The sequence below is a fragment of the Pan troglodytes genome, chromosome 1 (assembly GCF_028858775.2).
Source record: "Pan troglodytes isolate AG18354 chromosome 1, NHGRI_mPanTro3-v2.0_pri, whole genome shotgun sequence".
Taxonomy (NCBI): Eukaryota; Metazoa; Chordata; class Mammalia; order Primates; family Hominidae; genus Pan; species Pan troglodytes.
In genome coordinates, this window is record NC_072398.2 from 93,892,494 (window position 1) to 93,906,126 (window position 13,633).

At 51.9% G+C, this 13,633-nt stretch overlaps 1 protein-coding gene across 5 annotated transcripts in view; it reads left to right on the top strand.

Moving 5' to 3' along the window:
• PKLR (pyruvate kinase L/R) overlaps positions 1-13,218 on the top strand; it is an 18,394-nt gene extending 5,176 nt beyond the window's left edge. Inside the window, exons 1-12 of one of the 5 annotated variants that reach the window (XM_016928755.4) lie at positions 2,080-2,229; positions 2,555-2,644; positions 3,245-3,427; positions 7,719-7,810; positions 7,907-8,038; positions 8,173-8,359; positions 8,723-8,993; positions 9,091-9,241; positions 9,886-10,038; positions 10,133-10,299; positions 11,548-11,729; positions 12,806-13,218. In XM_016928755.4, coding sequence (XP_016784244.1) covers positions 2,097-2,229; positions 2,555-2,644; positions 3,245-3,427; positions 7,719-7,810; positions 7,907-8,038; positions 8,173-8,359; positions 8,723-8,993; positions 9,091-9,241; positions 9,886-10,038; positions 10,133-10,299; positions 11,548-11,729; positions 12,806-12,912 — 1,848 coding nt within the window. In that variant the 5' untranslated portion in view covers positions 2,080-2,096 and the 3' untranslated portion in view covers positions 12,913-13,218. Of the gene's footprint in view, positions 1-2,079; positions 2,230-2,492; positions 2,645-3,244; positions 3,428-7,718; positions 7,811-7,906; positions 8,039-8,172; positions 8,360-8,722; positions 8,994-9,090; positions 9,242-9,885; positions 10,039-10,132; positions 10,300-11,547; positions 11,730-12,805 lie in introns of those variants that run through there. The other 4 variants (XM_054672065.2, XM_016928724.4, XM_016928735.4 and 1 more) reach the window with 4 other exon arrangements.
• Positions 13,219-13,633: the final 415 nt, after the last annotated feature.

Genomic DNA, 13,633 nt, shown 5'->3' on the forward strand with positions numbered 1-13,633 from the left:
TGCAAGGTTTGTAGTTACATATTTATTTCTCTGATACTTGTTGATAGTCTGTCTCCCCACTATACTGTAAATCTCACAGAGGGCAAAGGCCCTGTCTGTTTTGCTCACTACTGTGTCCTTAGGGCCTGATACAGCGTAGGTGCTCGATAAAGATTGGACAGTGGGGAATGGGCAAACGGTAACTAATGAATGTTATGATGATGATGATGCTATCAAAGCCCTTCCAGAGAATCCCACCAGTTAGTATCAGCTGAACCCACAGCTAGTGTCACACCAAAAGTGGCATCAGGGCAGCACTCACAAAGGATGCCCCAAACCATCCCAAGATGGGGCTGGTTGGGATTCCAGTGAATGAAGCACTAAATGCCAGGGCAATCAGGCCAAAGCATACATTAGGGGAACTTACCTACAGAACAGCTACTGCACATCCTTGCTGTGGACAATGGGACAAAGTGTGTTCTACCCAGGTATGTTCTCAAGGAGGGGTTCGGGGTATGGTGTTTATAGAAGTGTTTAAGAAATTTGAAGCCAGTACTATGGCTCACACTTGTAATCCTGGCATTTTGGGAGACCAAGGCAGGAGGACCACTTGAGCATAGGTGTTCAAGACCAACCTGGGCAACAGAGTGACACCAGTCTCTACAAAAATAAAAAGTCAGCACCTGTGGAAAGAAAGGAAAAAAATATTTTTAATAAATAAAAATTTAAAAAGTAGCCAGGCATGGTGGTGCACACCTGTAGTACCGGCTACTTGGGAGGCTGAGGTGGGAGGATCGTTGGAGCCCAGGAAGTCAAGGCTACAGTGAGCCATGATCACACGAGTGCACTCCAGCCAGGGTGACAGAGTGAGACCCTTTAAAACAAAAAGAAAGAAACAAAGGCTGGGCATGATGGCTCACACCTGTAATCCCACCAGTTTGAGAGGCCGAGGCTGGTGGATACTTGAGGCCAGGAGTTGGAGACCAGCCTGGACAACATGGTGAAACCCCGTCTTTACTAAAAATACAAAAATTAGGCCGGGCACAGTGGCTCACACCTGTAATCCCAGCACTTTGGGAAGCCGTGGCGGGCAGATCACCTGAGGTCAGGAGTTCGAGACCAGCCTGACCAACATGGTGAAACCCCGTCTCTACTAAAAATACAAAAATTAGCCAGGCGTGGTGGTGCATGCCTGTAATCCCAGCTACTCAGGAGGCTGAGACAGGATAATCGCTTGAACCCAGGAGGCAGAAGTTGCAGTGAGCCAAGATCACGCCACTGCACTCCAACCTGGGCAACAGAGTCAGACTCAGTCTCAAAAAAAAAAAAAGAAAAGAAAAGAAAAAAGAAAAACAAAATTAGCTGGGTGTGGTGGTGCACGTCTGTAATCCCAGCTACTCGGTAGGCTGAGGCAGGAGGATTGCAGAGGTTGCAATGAACTGAGATTGCGCCACTGCACTCCAGCCTGGGCGACAGAGTGAGACTCTGTGAAAAAAAAAAGAAAAAAGGAAGGAAGGGAGGGAGGAAAGAAAATTTCCCTGGGGGTAGGAGTCTATAAGTTTAGCAAAATAGTCGATCTTTCAGTGTTTCCAGCAACAACCTAATCAAGTTTATCAGTGTCTGAGAATGTTCAAGGTACCATCTTGGGTTCAAACATGTAGGCGAAAACATGCAGCTGGCCAGGTTACAGAGTGGTGAAGGCACTCTGCATTTCTTGGTTGAGACAGAGAAAAAAAGTGGTCAGAACTGGGTAACCCTCCCCCCACCATATTATCACAGTGATCCCTTTTGTCTTTCTTCAGGCTCCAGCCCCACCCTACAGCCCCTGCTCCCTGGATTCACTAGAGCTAACTTCAGTAAAGTACAAAGAAAATGGGGCCATATGACTGGCCAAAAAAAAAATATCTATTCACGTGGATGACCAGATAGTATGAATGGATTGAAAATTTATCAGGAAAAAAGGATGAGAGGAAATGCCAGGAGATGAGGGCAGAGAGCAGGCAGTTCTGGGGGAGGGACTCTGTGGGGACAGGGTGGCCTACTGGGTGTGCCCCTTTTCTCTTCTCTGTCTCCCTTAGATAAGACCAGCAGTTTTGTCATCCTCTCCCTCTCATTCCATGGTCCCGCAGCCCCAGGCCCACACTGAAAGCATGTCGATCCAGGAGAACATATCATCCCTGCAGCTTCGGTCATGGGTCTCTAAGTCCCAAAGAGACTTAGCAAAGTCCATCCTGATTGGGGCTCCAGGAGGTAAGAAGGGGAGACAGAAGCCATGGAACATAGGAGGAAAATGAGGGTGAAAACTAGGAGCCAGGGTGGAGGGCATAAATGATCCACATCAGCCACTGGCTAGGTGGGTTTTGGAGAGGAACGTACGTTCTTCAGAGCCTCCCGTGTGTTAAATTATGGACCCTGGCCTGGGTCTTTTCCAGGCCCTATAGGCAGGCCAGAGCCACAGCATGTAAGCCACGGGGCACTCCCGTGGTTCCTGGACTCTGGCCCCTGGCATACAGGGCTTCCAATGGAACAGGAGACAGTGGTGACACTTTAACCAGTCTGCAGAACTGATCCCCAGCCCAGCTGGGCCTCACGCCTCTGACAACCCAACAGTGTGGAGCAGACCCACAGAGAGGGAGACCCAGAGAGGTGTGCAGTGGCATGGAAGGTGCGGCTGGAATCGGGGGCTCCTCTGAACTGGGCTGGGTCAAGCTACAGGGACCTCTGTGTCTGTAGCAGCTTTGAGAAGCCTGGGGAGACTCAGAGGATGGGGTGGGGAAGCCAGCCAGTAGCCAGGGGTTGGAAGGGAGAAAACAGAGACCTTTGGAGCAGGAACTGGGTGATTCTGGGTCTGCATAGGGTGAGGCTGCTGGGGACTAGACATCAAGGGGTGGTGGGGTTGAGGGTCATCAGTAGCTGCAGGTCAGGGGGTCCTGGGTTGTGCGGGGTCAGTATAACTGAGTGGTCAAGAACTTGGGCTAGAGTTAGTCAGACCTAGATTTGAATCCTAGCTGATCCATACTTAGAAGCTGTATAATATTGGACCATTTATTTCATGTTTCTCAGCCTCTGTTTCTTTATCCATAAAATTGGATAATTATAGAACATTTAACAGTACCTGCTTTATAGGATCCTTGTGACATAACAAAATAATATATGCATGATGCCCAGCTCATAAGAAGGGAAGGAACAGAGGGTATGCTGAGAGATGAAGGCATGGGGAGGAAGGGCAGGTGACATGCAGTCCCTGAGCCCCCTTCTACCACAGGGCCAGCGGGGTATCTGCGGCGGGCCAGTGTGGCCCAACTGACCCAGGAGCTGGGCACTGCCTTCTTCCAGCAGCAGCAGCTGCCAGCTGCTATGGCAGACACCTTCCTGGAACACCTCTGCCTACTGGACATTGACTCTGAGCCCGTGGCTGCTCGCAGTACCAGCATCATTGCCACCATCGGTAAGCACTCCCATCCCCCTGCAGCCACACAGGGCCTATTGGTATTTCTTGAGGTGCTTCTTCATCTTTTGTCTCCTTTGAGACTTCTCCATGTTTGACACAGTCATTCATTCAACAAAAATTTGTTGAGCATATAGTAGACAAGATTTTGGGCCCTGGGAGTAGATCAGTGAAAAAAACAGACAAAAATCCCTACCCTTGGGGAGCTGACAGTCTAGCTGAGTATGACAATAAATAGTAAGCACAATAAATTATTTAAAATAAGTAAATTATTTATTCCGTTAGAAAGTGAGGCCGGGCATGGTGGCTCATGCCTGTAATCGCAGCATTTTGGGAGGCCAAGGTGGGCAGATCACCTGAGGTCAGGAGTTCGAGACTAGCCTGACCAACATGGAGAAACCCCGTCTCTACTAAAAATACAAAATTAGCCGGGCATGGTGGTGCGTGCCTGCAATCCCAGCTACTCAGGAGGCTGAGGCAGGAGAATCGCTTGAACCCAGGAGGCGGAGACTGTGGTGAGCCGAGATCACACCATTGCATTCCAGCCTGGGCAACAAGAGAAAAACTCCATCTCACAAAAAAAAAAAAAAAAAAAAAGTGGGCTGGGCTCAGTGGCTCATGCCTGTAATCCCAGCACTTTAGGAGGCCAAGGTTGGCAGATCGCTTGAGCCCAGGAGTTTGAGACCAGTCTGGGTAAATGGCAAAACCCATCGCTACAAAAAATACAAAACTTAGTTGAGTGTGGTGGTGCATGCCTGTAGTCCCAGCTACTCAGGAGGCTGAGGCGGGAGGATCACTTAAGCCCAGGAGGTCACGGCTGCAGTGAGTCATGATCGAGCCACTGTACTCCAGCCTAGGTGACAGACGAGACCCGAGAGGGAAAGAGAGAAAGAAAGAAAGAAGGAAAGAAAGAAAGAAAGAAGGAAGGAAAGAAAGAAAGAAAAAGAAAGAGAGAGAGAGAAAGAAGGAAGGAAGGAAGGAGGGAGGGAGGGAGGGAAGGAAGGAAGGAAAGAAAGCAAGCAGGCAAGAAAGAAAGAAAAGAAAGAAAGAAGGAAGGAAGGAAAGAAAGAAAGAAAGAGTGAAAGTTGGCCGGGCATGGTGGCTCGTGCCTATAATCCCAGCACTTTGGGAGGCTGAGGCAGGTGGATCACCTGAGGTCAGGGGTCCAAGACCAGCCTGGCTAATGTGGTGAAACTCTGTTTCTACTAAAAATACAAAAAATTAGCCAGGCATGGTGGCATGTGCCTATAATCCCAGCTACTCGGGAGGCTGAGGCAGGGGAATCGCTTGAACCCGGGAGACAGAGATTGCAGTGAGCCAAGATCATGCCATTGCACTCCAGTTTGGGCAACAAGAGCGAAACTCTGTTTGTTTGTTTGTTTGTTTGTTTGTTTGTTTAAAAAAAAAAAAAGCTGGGCGCGGTGGCTCACGCCTGTAATCCCAGCACTTTGGGAGGCCGAGGCGGGCGGATCACCTGAGGTCAGGAGTTCGAGACCAGCCTCAACATGGAGAAACCCCGTCTCTACTAAAAATACAAAAAATTATCCGGGCATGGTGGTGCATGCCTGTAATCCCAGCTACTCAGGAGGCTAAGGCAGGAGAATTGCTTGAACCTGGGAGGCAGAGGTTGCGGTGAGCCAAGATCGTGCCATTGCACCCCAGCCTGGGCAACAAGAGCGAAACTCCGTCTCAAAAAAAAAAAAAGGCCGGGCGTGGTGTTTCATGCCTGTAATCCCAGCACTTTGGGAGGCCGAGGCAGACTGATCACGAGGTCAAGAGATCGAGACCATCCTGGCCAACATGGTGAAACCCCGTCTCTAATAAAAATACAAAAATTAGCTGGGCGTGGTGGCACATGCCTGTAGTCCCAGCTACTCGGAAGGCTGAGGCAGGAGAATCACTTGAACTGGAAGGCAGGGAGCAGAGATCGCACCTCTGTCCTCCAGCCTGGTGACAGAGCGAGATTCCGTCTAAAAAAAAAGAAAAGAAAAGAAAGAAAAAGTGAAAGTTTTAAGTGCTGTGGGGAAAGAAATCAAGTGTGATAAGGGCATCAGGAGTACAAGGGTGAAGACAGGTTGCAGCCCTAAATAGGGAGGTCAGGTACCCATTATTGAGTAAATGAGACCTAAGGGAAGACTTGAAGGAGATGAGAGAATTAGCCATGCAGAGACCTGGGGGAAGAGAATTCCAGGAAGAAGGATCAGTCAGTGTCAAGGCCTAAGTCAAGAAGGTTAGAAGAGCTAGAAACCATCAAGGGGGAAGAGCGGCAGACATGAAGAGACTGTGTACGGACAGGAAGATCAGGTGCGGCTTTGTAGGCCATTTTTAGAATTTGAGTTGCGTTTTCCTCCGAGTGAAATGAGAAACTGCTGCAGGGTTTTGAGCAGGGGAATGACAAGCTCTTATTTATGTTTTAATAGAGCCTCCCCTCCCCTGCTGCTGTACTGAAAATAGATGGGGGGTGGGGGGAAGGGTGCCCCTGCAGTATTTCTGGCTCAGACCAGTTGGCGGCAGTGAGGTGGTGAGAAGTGGTCAGATTCTGAATGTATTTTGCAGGTAGAGCTGACAGGATTTGCTAATTGATCAGATATGGGGTACGGAGTCTGGGCGAGAAAGAAAGGAGTCAAAGGTGACAGGTGACTCTGAGGTTTTTGCCATAAGGAACTGGAACGATGCATTAGCCACTGAGCAGGAAAGACTGTGGTGGAAGGGGTTGGGGGGAGAGCAGAAGTTTGCTTGGGACATGTTGAGTCTGAGATGCTTATTAGCCATCCAAATGTGATAGAGGGGGCAGTCAGGTACACAACTCTGGGTTTGGGAGAAAGGTCTGGATTGGAGAGACATTTGGGAGTTGGCTACATATAGATGGTATCTCAAGCCATGAGACTAGTTGAGATCACCAAAGCAGTGTAGGTGAAATGATGGAGAAGAGAACAGGGTATCTAACGTTAAGGGGAGGAACAAGGAAGGAAAGGAGACTGGGAAAGAGCAGCTAGTGAGGTAGGAGTCAACCAAGAGAGGGTGCAGCCCTGGAGGTCAGGTGAAGACAGTGTGTCAAAGAAGGATGTATGTTCAGGCTGCTGATGGGCCAATAGAGGAGGACTGAGCATTGAGCATTACACGGAGCAAAAACACAGAGGTTCTTGGTGACCTTGACAAGAACAGATGCAGTGGAGAGATGGAGGCCAACGCCTGAGTGGGGTGGGTTCAAGGGAGAATGGGGGAGGGGAACTAGAGGCAGCAAGTACAGATAACTCTTGCGATGAGTTTTGCTGCAAGTGCGAGCAAAAACTGGGACTGAGGGGAAACCAGGAGATTAAGAGAATTTTTTTTTAATGATGAAAGAAATAACAGTAGGTTTACCTGCGGATGGGGATGATCCAGTAAAAAAGGAAAACATGGCTGGGCATGGTGACTCACACCTGTAATCCCAGCATTTTGGGAGGGCGAGGTGGATGGATCACCTGAGGTCAAGAGTTCAAGACCAACCTGGCCAGCATGGTGAAACCCCTTCTCTACTAAAAATACAAAAAAAATTAGCCAGGCGTGGTGGTGCACACCTGTAATCCCAGCTACTCAGGAGGCTGAAGCAGGATAATCACTTGAACTGGGGAGGCAGAGGTTGCAGTGAGCTGAGATGGTGCCACTGCACTCCAGCCTGGGCGACAAGAGTGAAACTCCCCCCGTCTCAAAAAAAAAGAAAGAAAAAGAAAAGGAAAACATGGGTGTCACAGAGGACCACAGAATGGCTTAATTTATGTCCTTGAGCAGGTGAGAAGGAGGAGACCTAGTGCACAAGTGGAAAGACAGATAGGGACCGAAGAATGAGCCAACCTGCTCTCAGCTAGCAGCTGCCCCATAGCAGTGCAGGCATGGGATAGAACTCAGCTCTCCTCAGTCCATGAGGCCTCCTAGCTCTAAAAGCCCGCACCCAAACGCCCTCACCTGGCTCCCAGCCCCTGCCCTACACCCCATACCCTGGGGTAGCCGGGCAAGCAGCACTTACACACTCATGCCCATACAGTGCCCATACATGCCCATACAGTGACCTCAGGCCTGGCGGAGGGCACTCCCCTCCGATTTCCACACTGCTGCCTCCCCAAGGGGATGGATGTTGGCTTGAGAGGGAAGGGGAGTCTGTGATCTGTGGGCAGGGGTTGCATCAGGGAATAAAGGTCAGGTAACAGGACGCGCCTGTGGCGTGAGGCGTTCTGAGAATGGTAATGGGTTGGGTTTGGTTGCCTCTCATGTTCTGGGGGAACGTTGTCTGAACGTGAATCTCTGGTTCTAGGGCCAGCATCTCGCTCCGTGGAGCGCCTCAAGGAGATGATCAAGGCCGGGATGAACATTGCGCGACTCAACTTCTCCCACGGCTCCCACGAGGTGCGGGACGGGCCGCCGGGCAGTGGGTGGGGCAGGAGGATGCCTCGAGGTCCTGGCCACCTTCCCCTGAAACCCTCGCTCCGCTCCCTCCCCCAGTACCATGCTGAGTCCATCGCCAACGTCCGGGAGGCGGTGGAGAGCTTTGCAGGTTCCCCACTCAGCTACCGGCCCGTGGCCATCGCCCTGGACACCAAGGGACCGGAGATCCGCACTGGGATCCTGCAGGGGGTGAGCAGTGGGGCTGGGAATCGCTGGGCCAGGGCCGGAAAGGCGGCGCCCGTAGGGCTGGGCCCAGGCGTGCGCAGGGGCGGGTCCCGGACTCCGGGGCTCAGAACTCACATCTCCTCTGGCTCCCTCCTTAGGGTCCAGAGTCGGACGTGGAGCTGGTGAAGGGCTCCCAGGTGCTGGTGACTGTGGACCCCGCGTTCCGGACGCGGGGGAACGCGAACACCGTGTGGGTGGACTACCCCAATATTGTCCGGGTCGTGCCGGTGGGGGGCCGCATCTACATTGACGACGGGCTCATCTCCCTAGTGGTCCAGAAAATCGGTGCGGACTCGCCTCCCGCCCTGACCACATCCGTGCGCTGGGCACATTCCCTTCTCCTTGGCTCCCCCATCAGCCCTCAGACCGATCACACCTTCCCCTGGCCACGCGTTTTTGCCAGCCCGTCCCAGGAGTCCCCAGCGTGTAGACTCTGCGCTCACCCTGGGTTTGGGCTGGACTATGGGTGGGTCGTTTCTTCCACGGACGTCCATCTGTGCCTCTTCCGGGCGAAGCCCAGAACAAGGGCGGAGAGACGAGGAGGACATGGTTCCTGACCTCTTGCGGGTCCAAGCCCCAGTGTCCTCTCTGCTGCAACTGTGCCCCGTCCTCACCCCTGACCGCAGCTGGCTCTTTCCATGTCCGCAGGCCCAGAGGGACTGGTGACCCAAGTGGAGAACGGCGGCGTCCTGGGCAGCCGGAAAGGCGTGAACTTGCCAGGGGCCCAGGTGGACTTGCCCGGGCTGTCCGAGCAGGACGTCCGAGACCTGCGCTTCGGGGTGGAGCATGGGGTGGACATCGTCTTTGCCTCCTTTGTGCGGAAAGCCAACGACGTGGCTGCCGTCAGGGCTGCTCTGGGTCCGGAAGGACACGGCATCAAGATCATCAGCAAAATTGAGAACCACGAAGGCGTGAAGAGGTGAGGCTTGGGCTCTGTTCCCCTTCGGCCCTGTCGCTATTCCCCCATCACCTTTCTTCTCCTGCCTGCCTCTGCCTTGATTCTCCCAACCTCTCAGGTTTGATGAAATCCTGGAGGTGAGCGACGGCATCATGGTGGCACGGGGGGACCTAGGCATCGAGATCCCAGCAGAGAAGGTTTTCCTGGCTCAGAAGATGATGATTGGGCGCTGCAACTTGGCGGGCAAGCCTGTTGTCTGTGCCACACAGGTCTGGAGTGAGGCCTTGAGGTTCGGCACTCTGTGGGTTTTAGGGACACCTGTGGGTGAATACCCACACTGTAGGGGTTTATTTTGTTTTGTTTTGTTTTTTGAGACGGAGTCTCACTCTGTCATCCAGGCTGGAGTGCAGTGGCACAATCTCCGCTCACTGCAACCTCCGCCTCTTGGGTTCAAACAATTCTCCTGCCTCAGCCTCCCAAGTAGTGGGGATTACAGGTGACCGCCGCCATGCCAGGCTACTTTTTGTATTTTTAGTAGAGACGGGGTTTCACCATGTTGGCCAGACTGGTCTCGAACTCCTGACCTCAGGTGATCTACTTGCCTCGGCCTCCCAAAGTGCTGGGATTACAGGTGTGAGCCACTGCACCCAGCCCACACTGTAGGTTTATAGCACATTTTGATGAAAAGTGTTTGATCCTCAAACGACAAAGTTAAATATACTTTGACCCCTATTTTCAGGGGTTGTGACCAAACGACAAAGTTAAATATACTTTGACTCCTATTTTCAGGGGTTGTGACTGTGACCCTGGATTTTGGGACACTCTGAGAGTGTGGGTGTCGGAGAAGTAGCTTGGGCAGGGTCCCCAGTCACAGTGTGAATCCTACAACTTTGACATCCACGCTGTCCCCCAGATGCTGGAGAGCATGATTACCAAGCCCCGGCCAACGAGGGCAGAGACAAGCGATGTCGCCAATGCTGTGCTGGATGGGGCTGACTGCATCATGCTGTCAGGGGAGACTGCCAAGGGCAACTTCCCTGTGGAAGCGGTGAAGATGCAGCATGCGGTAGGAGCTCAGAATGAAAAGCAAATGGGCCAGGGAACCAAATCCCTTCCATACCCCAGTGCCCCTTCCCAGACTAACATTCTGGCACCTGCAGATTGCCCGGGAGGCAGAGGCCGCAGTGTACCACCGGCAGCTGTTTGAGGAGCTACGTCGGGCAGCGCCACTAAGCCGTGATCCCACTGAGGTCACCGCCATTGGTGCTGTGGAGGCTGCCTTCAAGTGCTGTGCTGCTGCCATCATTGTGCTGACCACAACTGGCCGGTGAGGGGGATACTGGGAATGTCCAGATGGAGCTTTGGGTCAGGGGTAGGCTGGGACGGGCCCCAGGCTTGGGTTTAGTGTGGTCACCAGGGGTGAAGAGTGTCCACCTGAGACAAGAGGAGAGGCAGCAATGACAGCTGGAGGCCAGGATAGACAGAATGCCAGTGAGCTTCTGGGGGCTGGAAGGGGACAGCGGCATCACTGGGCACATTGGCTTCAAGGCCATTTGGGCTTCTGGGGCTCAGAGGCAAGTCCATTTGGCCCACAGAGCCTACCAATACTGAGGTATTACAGAAGGGTCCAGTAGGTCTGAGTTTAAGTCTTTACTCAGAAATGTAGCTCTATTAGCCTGCTCTCTTTCCTCATGAACAGGACAAGGTAATGATTTGTTCTTCATGGGGTTGCCAGGATTAACAGGACACATTAAGTACTAGATAGTACTTAATATCTATATAGTAAATTAAGCACATAATGGACTTTCTCAAAAGGATTTTATACTCTTGGGGGTTTTTTTGTTTGTTTTGTTTTGTTTTTCTTTTGAGAACGGCAGCTCGCTCTGTTGCTCAGGCTGGAGTAAAATGGTGCAATCTCAGCTCACCACAACCTTCACCTCCCAAGTTCAAGTGATTCTCCTGCCTCAGCCTTCCGAGTAGCTGGGATTACAGGCGCATGCCACAACGCCCGGCATATTTTTTGTATTTTTAGTAGAGACAGGGTTTCATCATGTTAGCCAGGCTGGTCTCAAACTCCTGACCCCAGGTGATCCACCCTCCTTGGCCTCCCAAAGTGCTGGGATTATAGGCATGAGCCACTGTGCCTGGCCAGCTTTTATATTTCTTAAAGAGATTTCTCCTTATTATCTCATCTGATATATCTGTATTATCTCATATCTTTCTTGTGTGGTAGGGAGGGCAGGCATTCTTTCTTTCTTTTTTTTTTTTTTTCTTAATGCAGAGATGGGGTCTCACTATGTTGCCTAGGCTGGTCTCCAGCTCCTGGGCTCAAACAATTCTCCCATCTCGGCCTCCCAAAGTGCTGGGATTACAGGCATGAGCCACCGCTCCCGGCCTGGGAGGCAGGCATTCTTACACTCATTTTACAGGTGAGAACACCAAGGCCCAGAGAAGTATGATGACTTACCCAGGGTCACACAGCTTGTTAGTGACACCTGGAACTAGAACAAAGATTCTCCTTTCCTCGTTCACCACTTTCTTGCTGTTCTGGGCTGACCTTCTCTGCCTCCTCCAGCTCAGCCCAGCTTCTGTCTCGGTACCGACCTCGGGCAGCAGTCATTGCTGTCACCCGCTCTGCCCAGGCTGCCCGCCAGGTCCACTTATGCCGAGGAGTCTTCCCCTTGCTTTACCGTGAACCTCCAGAAGCCATCTGGGCAGATGATGTAGATCGCCGGGTGCAATTTGGCATTGAAAGTGGTGAGCTACCTAGACCTTCCCCGCCACTCCTACCATTTGTATCAGGAGCCCCCCAACCCAGCTTCCCATACCCACTCAAAGGGCCTTGCCTCTCTCCTGTGGTCCCAGGTTTTCCCTGTGAGAGTCATTAAGACTGAGATATCAGTCTGGCATATCACAAATACCTCTTCCATCAGCATAGCCACACAGGCAGACGGCCGTGCTACTTAGCAACACACTCTGCCCTAGCCCACGGATACTCCTGCACCTTTTTTTTTTTTTTTTTGAGAGAGAGTCTTGCTCTGTCGCCAGGCTGGAGTGCAGGGGTACGATCTCGGCTCACTGCAACCTCTGCCTCCTGGGTTCAAGTGATTCTCCCACCTCAGCCTCCTGAGTAGCTGGGACTACAGGCATGCGCCACCACGCCTGGATAATTTTTGTATTTTTAGTAGAGACAGGGTTTCACCATGTTGGCCAGGATGGTCTCAATGTCTTGACCACGTGATCCGCCCGCCTTGGACTCCCAGAGTGCTGGGATTACAGGCGTCAGCCACCGTGCCGGCATCTCTTACACCTTTAATATACTGCAGTGGTCACATTCCCTGCATGCCACCCGTGGGACATACTTCACTGCCTCATTCCCTACAGGATGGCCTTGATGTGGTGAAAGGTGGTGGCTGGTTCTCGTTACAGGGCTGGCCTGGTCCCTCAATGACTAGTTTTCTTTCTTTTCTTCTTCTATTATTATTATTATTATTATTATTATTATTATTATTATTATTATTTTGAGATGGAGTCTTGCTCTGTCGCCCAGGCTGGAGTGCAGTGGCGTGATCTCGGCTCACTGCAACCTCTACCTCCTGAGTTCAAGCGATTCTCCTGCCTCAGCCTCCCTAGTAGCTGGGATTACAGGCATGCGCCACCACACCCAGCTAATTTTTATATTTTTAGTAGAGACAAGGTTTCACCATGTTGGCCAGGCTGGTCTCGAACTCCTGACCTCAGGTGATCCTCCTGCCTTGGCTTCCCAAAGTGATGGGATTACAGGTGTGAGCCACCACACCTGTCCAATGATTTGTTTTCTTTCCCTCCCCCAGGAAAGCTCCGTGGCTTCCTCCGTGTTGGAGACCTGGTGATTGTGGTGACAGGCTGGCGACCTGGCTCCGGCTACACCAACATCATGCGGGTGCTAAGCATATCCTGAGACGCCCCTCCCTCCTCTGGCCCAGCCTACCCTTGTACCCCATCCCTTCCTCCCCAGTCTACGTTCTCCAGCCCACACCCCTCCAAAGCCCCACCTTTAAGTCCTCTCTTCTCTATTCCTGACCCTCCCTACCTGAGGCCTATCTGAGACTATAACTGTCATCTAGCCCCTTCGAGGTTGCCCCTTCCCCATCTCCATTTCACACAGGTCCTGAAAGTCTGTGTCCAATTATGCACTGGCCACCCAACAGCACCAATTGTACATTCCCTGCATCCAATCTGCTCAGCAGGCCCTAAGATGCCTTGAGTCTTTAATCCCAGTTTGGCTGGTTAATTCCATAACCCCAGGCATCCCATCCCTTGGGGTGGGGGAGAGGGGAGACAGGGCAATCTTGTCCACAGTCTCCCATTCTCATATGTAGCCCTCATGATAATCTGGGCATCTCGTGCCAGGGCAGGCTACCCCTTCATGGTGACTAACAGTTACATGAAAGTCCACGCTTTTGGGAAAACTGGGTGGGATGGATGCTGGGGAGAAGTGAGGGCTGGGCAGCTGATTTTGTCACTGTCTTCACAACCTCCGTGCTGGGCTTGTAGACCACTGTCCTGGCTGCTCTCATGCCTGCCTGATACCCTGCTTGGTCAAATCCCCGGCTGCTTCCTTCTGCACCCAGAAATTCCTTCCCACTCACTTTGTTCCCACACACAAACCAAGAGCCAAA